The 6,442-nt window shown below is 36.5% G+C and overlaps 1 protein-coding gene across 1 annotated transcript; it reads right to left on the bottom strand.

Annotated features, from left to right (window-relative positions):
- Window positions 1-646: 646 nt before the first annotated feature.
- On the bottom strand, window positions 647-6,175 carry LOC107571380 (chymotrypsin-like protease CTRL-1; the record flags this gene model as incomplete). Its single annotated transcript, XM_016257698.1, has 5 exons — window positions 647-808; window positions 890-1,020; window positions 1,114-1,294; window positions 1,984-2,065; window positions 6,089-6,175. Coding segments are annotated over 5 exons (643 nt in total), but the record flags the coding sequence as incomplete, so codon positions are not given.
- Window positions 6,176-6,442: the final 267 nt, after the last annotated feature.

Below are 6,442 nucleotides of genomic sequence, written 5' to 3'. Positions count from 1 at the left end.
TCAGTAAGTAGGCTAATAGACAGTAATCAGAAAGAGGCTTTATAACTCATTCAGTCAAATTAAACATAATAGTAAAGCTCATAAAAGTGTGAATCTGAAGCAATCAGATTTATTGAGCACTGTATGAGAAAACATTTTGTACCGTGGCTTTAGCAGAAATGTACTGACTAGGCAGATTGAGCAACCATCTTTACTAGATTCTAAGGGAATGTTTTCAACATGATGTGACTTTCATATGTCATGAAATTGCTTAATAAGCAGTATCAGTTTGTAAAGGTTATGTACAAGTAAGTACAAAACTGCACGTACATGCCACAGGTTTCAGCACCATGGATAGAGTATTGATTTAAATCTTCATCCTTATCTTGGAACTTTCTGATACATTATTTTGTCATTTTTCTGCATTATTTTATGTGGATTATGGCAACATATCCTTATACATTTCAAATTATTGTCATTAATTACACTCATATTTAACTCATCTCATTTATTGAAACATCTTCATTATCTGTACAGCTGAAACAGGAAAACAGTGTGAAGTCACAGACTTCAGCATGAAGTCATCGACTGACCCAAACTCCAAACCCATAAAAAAAAAGAACACCAACAGGGAATCAAAGACAGCCAATACATTTTCAGACTGGTGCTAGTTGGAAGCGATAGTCCTGTCGATCCAGGAGCGCAGGTGGGAGATGCGGGCGTAGACTGCAGGGAAACGGGTGTCACAACTGTTTCTTCCCCAGGACACAGAGCCCACCAGAGACCAGACCCCTGAACGCTCACACACCAGAGGACCACCAGAATCACCCTATGGAAAACACACATTTGAGATTGAACAGCAGCAACATTGAGATGGTAATGTGTTTCTTCTTGATCTGTTGTCATATACCTGGCAAGATGAGGAACCAGAGGCTCCAGCACAGATCATGGCATCAGTGATAGTGCTCTGACCCCAGATTTGCCTGCACACAGCAGGACTTATGATGGGTACACCTGTTTGCTGTAGGATCAGAGGGCTTGCTAAAAAAAGAAGAAAACATGACACATTGCATTGCACAGTAAACAGATGTGTTGTAATTCTCTCAGTATGTTTTTGTTTTACAGATGACTTACACGTGGTGGCAGTTCTACCCCAGCCAGTGGTGAAGCAGCGGGTTCCAGGCAGAATGTTGATGGTTGATGGAGCCAGACATACAGGAGAGATACGGGGAGTCAGTGTGACTGGAGACGACAGTTTCAGCAGAGCAATGTCATTGTTGAAGGTCGCCCTGCTGTAGAGCGGATGGGTGATAACCTGCACATACAGGAAAGAGGAATGAACAGTTAGTAGTGAAAGCTGACTAAATAGAAGGTAAACAAAGATTAAACAAAACAAAGCATTTTCTTATACCCTGTGTTTTTACAATGTGGTTTGGATGTTTTCTTTCCTGTACTGAATTTTATATTTGTAAAAAATGTGTACGTTTATTTTGGTGGGTTTTAGGAATACAATAGCCTACATTATATACCTCAAAACTTTGATTATAAAGAGATACGTTGACTGATTTTGTTTGACCAATTTGCACACTTTTCAACTTCATTGAACTTTGTCAATTCTGCAATATTGTGTTCACCGATCAAAAAAAACACACCAGTTTAACCTTTTAAACGATGGCCATTCAATCACAATTAGAAATATGTGAGTTCAATTAAACAAAGTCCAAAACAGAGATTAAAATACATTTGCAAACTTTTAGATCACACCCTTGCATAAATTACAGATATTACTACTACAAAAATATTTATAATGAATATGTTTTTTGTAGTTGTAATGATGACTTGCTTATTAATGTGTTTAAAAAACAGAGTAATAATACATCAATAAAAATGTATATCTGTATTCTGTATGTAATTGACATTGGCTAAAAGCAATGTCGATTGGTCTCTTTTTTCAATTTTCAATTTCAATGTCTCTGATCCACTGAGATCATAAAACATTGTTACCTTGGAAACTAATTTGACCTGGATGGGTTCAACACTGGAGCCATGATTATGTTCTCCAAGAATGACACGGTGATAGCCGACCCTGAAAAGAGAAAGATAAAGACAAAACGAACTGTAAAAAGACAGACAGACTCACTGATGTATCTGTAGGTCATCTCTCTTGCTTTTATATCATTTGCAGCAGCTGAAAAATCTGAGACATGATGAAGGTCCATCCCATCAGCTCCAATGATCTCATAGGTGAGGAATGTTTAGATCTGTTATCACTGGAGACAATCTGCATCTCCACTGTCCAGAGCTGGTCTCTTACGTGCAAAGAGAATGAATTCTCCATTGTTTGACCTCGTGAAGGGGTTTAAGACTTCTTTCTATTTCCTTGAGAAGCATCATAATTCACTTCTCTCAATGCATGTTATGAAGTGTTTTGGATTAGAAGTTGTTTTTGTTGTTACTGTGTTGAAATTTAAGCCAATTAATCATGCAAAATGCTTCCTTAAGTGTTTCCGCTATACTTGCAGTAAAAGAGCTGCTTTACCAATAAGTCTGTGACGTTAACTAATCCTGTATTCAACCTTGGCAAGCCATTCAAGACAGTGATACTGAAGAGGAAGGGACTAAAGTTGTGGGATTATGTCACACTATGATTATATCAGTTGAGATCTGGGCTAAAGTAAAATTTAGTACTATCAGTTTCTTTAACACCACATTAGTTAACAAAATTAATGACAATAAACTGGTCAAACAAGTTCTTTAAATACATTGCAGCCATGAGAGAGAGAGAGAGAGAGAGAGAGAGAGAGAGAGTCATGCAATGGTGTGCTTTTCTGTGACATCACTTTTTTTACATTATTTTATAGAAAGCATTATAAAGTAAACTGATTTTCTTTAATGATTCAAATAAAAGTAATGCTTGTTACATACTACTGACCCAATACTGACACATTTTATTTATTAGGTGGTTGGTTTTGTTTATTAATTTTTGTTTCTTTGTTTGTTTGTAATCAAAAATAAAGTACACATGTTATATTTGTGTGTCGAAGATAGGGCTTTATTTTTGACCAAAGCTTGGTGTTCAGTTTAATAAGATTTCAATTTTTTTTTAGCTAGCTTTATTTTATTTGAATCATGTTTACATGGTATGTCTACAATTTAAAGTAATGGGTTGCGTTTTTCACAATTCAGAAAGTTTTTTTTTTCCCTCAGACAACTTCCTCAGACAAGACAATACAATATTAAGTAGCCTACTTCACATTGCCACTAAAGAAACCTGTGAAAAACCCCACTTCCATTGTTTCATTCAGGTCACACTTCCGAGCAAATTAGAGGGAAACGAAAGATCCTTGCAACATAGGGCCGTGCATTATCATGCTGCAACATGAGGCGATGGTCGTGGATGAATGGCACAACAATAGGCCTCAGGATCTCGTCACTGTGTCTCTGTGCATTCAAAATGCCATCAATAAAATGCACCTGTGTTCGTTGTCCATAACATGTCCATTTAAAAAAAACAGATAAAAACTGCTTTTTATCACTTAATAAATTGTCCATAACTAATAAAAGTTACGCCTTTCTTTGCGTGAACATTTGGGCGGCGTTATGCAAATCTTCCCACATCGTGATGTAGACATGTGGGGGCGTGTTAGAACGAGCCATTTTAGGAGGGTGTGGTTGACTCTTAACTTTTATAAAGAATATATCTTTGGATTTGCGACTTTAGTCTTTGCAACTTTACAGATCTTCTTTATGCACCAAGAGCTTGTAACACTCCAAAGAGAAAGGAAAAATTGAAATTGCATCATATGACCCCTTTAATCAAATGCTTCGCAAATTGATTCACCGTTTCGAGGTGCCTGAAATGCCACATTCTGGCGGCACCTATTGGTTAATATATTGTAAATGCAACGAAAACTCAACCCAAACATGTTTAAAATGCCCTTTAACCAAATGCAGATTGCATGAAAGTGTAATCTACAAATAATTAAATATCATTAAATATATTTATTTATTTATTAAATTTTTTTATGCGTGTTTTATTTATTTGCAGTTCTGGTTTTGTGTGTTATTATGCAGGGTTTGGCAAACTAGGTCGATTAGAACCAATTACGTATCATTCTCCTTTTTGTATTATGCACGCATAAGTCGGAGAGAGTGGGGACGGTTGCAATGAGGGGCAGTTGCAACATGGCTTATTTCTTCAATCAGGAAAGAGCTACAGTGATGATATTCATACTGCACACATGCTTAGTTAGCCCCTCATCCTTCCTGGAAGAAATCAGCCACATCTGACCATTCCTTCTACAAAAATATAATTTCATGGCAAAAAAGTATTTTGTTTTAATGATCCGATTTTTTTTGTCATACTGTCTAAGATGTTTGCGTGAAGAATTGTAAAAACATAGCCTATCATTTTAATCTGTGTTTTCTTATCTTCTAATAGGCATAGCTAGCGTGTGTCAAAGATATTGTGTCAAGCTTATACCAAGTTTTATCACAGCTGTCAGTGTTGGGACATTGCAACACATTGTTGCAACCGTCCCAACATGCTGTCCCTTACCACAGCACTGATGTAAAAGTTTGCCATAACATTACAAAATTGTAATTTTACGGATTGGTAAAGAATCCATTTCAATAGTTAGGTATCTCACCTTTTTTATTAAAGTAAATAGGTTAAAAATCAAAGGTGGACTAATTTCCTTCACTCTCAGCCTCTCTCTCTCTCTCTCTCTCACACACACACACACACACACACACACACACAAGACTGATTACCTGGTTAGCTGCTAGTTAGTCAAACTAGTTCTTAAGACACAGTCTTAACATAGTGGCTGTGTTTATGCAACTGGCCATAGTTCAGTAAACTTTCAAAGAAGTAGGCTAGTATTACATTTCAGTGTCTTGATTTTAATTTTGATTACACACTTCATTATAATTATTGTTTTTACACCTGAGAAGAGATTATGCCAACCCCTCAGAAGACCTCAGATGATGCCAACCCTCACATAACATACAAAACTACCAAATTTTGCTATAAGTTTGATCGCAACATATAATCATTGCTGTTAATAGTGTTCACCGTCTGTTTGATTACATGACATTAACTAACTGCTTGATTTTTTACCGTACATGCCATATGGACACCACTGATAAGCTAATACAAAATATAATGTAGAAACTTCAATTTTCTGTAAAGCTGCTTTGCAATGATTTGCATCGTGAAAAGCGCTATACAAATAAACTTGAACTGAATTGAATTAAATTTATATTTATAGTTCAGGTGTACTATAATAATTAATCAAAATATGGTTGTTACTTGTTACTTTAAAATGTTAGTTTTTATTGTATTCATTCTTACATGAACTAAAATCAAAACAGTAACATGAAGTAACAGCCAGATGACAGGAACCACAGACTGTCCAAAGACCCAAACTCAATGAAAACACACAAACAGGGATCAGCTGCAGTAAATATTAATGATCTGCTTCTGTCTCCTCTGGAGGATAAATACTTAGACTGGTGCTATAGTTTCAAGCAATAGTACTGTCGATCCAGCGGGTGTCACAAGTGTTGGTTCTCCAGGACACAGAGCCCACCAGAGACCAGACCCCTGAACGCTCACACACCAGAGGACCACCAGAATCACCCTTCTTCTTATATGTACTGGGAAATTTAAATGCGTACTAAGAGTACACTAGGGTATAGATGACCTCAGTGCTTCAATTTTGAGAATGATAATAAGTTTGACAGCTTTTTAACTGCACACTTAAACTTATTTTTTTTTCAGTGCAATTAAAACAATTGCAATTGTTTTTATTAGTTACTTGAGAGTTAAAAATAACATAAATAATCAGTATAGTATGAGTCATAAAAAGCATCAGTTGATCTCTCATTTTGATTTCATCTCTGATCCACTGAGATCAGTAAACATTGTTACCTTGGAAACTAGTTTGACCTGGATGGGTTCAACACTGGAGCCACGATCATGTTCTCCAAGAATGACAGGAAAGAGATATAAAGATAAAATGAATGGTTAAAGACAGACAGAAAGCTGAAAGAGCATCCACTAACCATGATTGTATGTGATGTTTGTCAGATTGAAGACTCTTACACGACAGCGCAGTGGGCAGCAGTGAGAACCCAGTTCTGGTTGATCAGGGATCCTCCACAGAAGAAACTTCCTGTCCACCATTTTGACCTATACTGAAAACGTACTTTTTCGAACTCCTCCTAGACTGTTTCTCTGATTTTCACCAAATTTGACTCAGATCATCTTCAGACCATGCTGACAAAAACCATATGGAATTTGTGTCAATATACGAAACAGTTATCATGTAATGCACAAACAAATATGCTGGATTGATGTCAAACTGCATCTGAGGATGTATCCCTGCAAAGTTTTGACATATTGACACCAAAATTTATGTGTGTCATTGTCACCTCACTGACCACACCCCATCAATTT

Source organism: Sinocyclocheilus grahami, unplaced genomic scaffold (assembly GCF_001515645.1).
Source record: "Sinocyclocheilus grahami isolate Dianchi unplaced genomic scaffold, SAMN03320097.WGS_v1.1 scaffold1589.1, whole genome shotgun sequence".
NCBI lineage: Eukaryota > Metazoa > Chordata > Actinopteri > Cypriniformes > Cyprinidae > Sinocyclocheilus > Sinocyclocheilus grahami.
The sequence above is the reverse complement of the archived record's forward strand: the minus strand, read 5'-3'. Positions and strand labels throughout refer to the sequence as shown.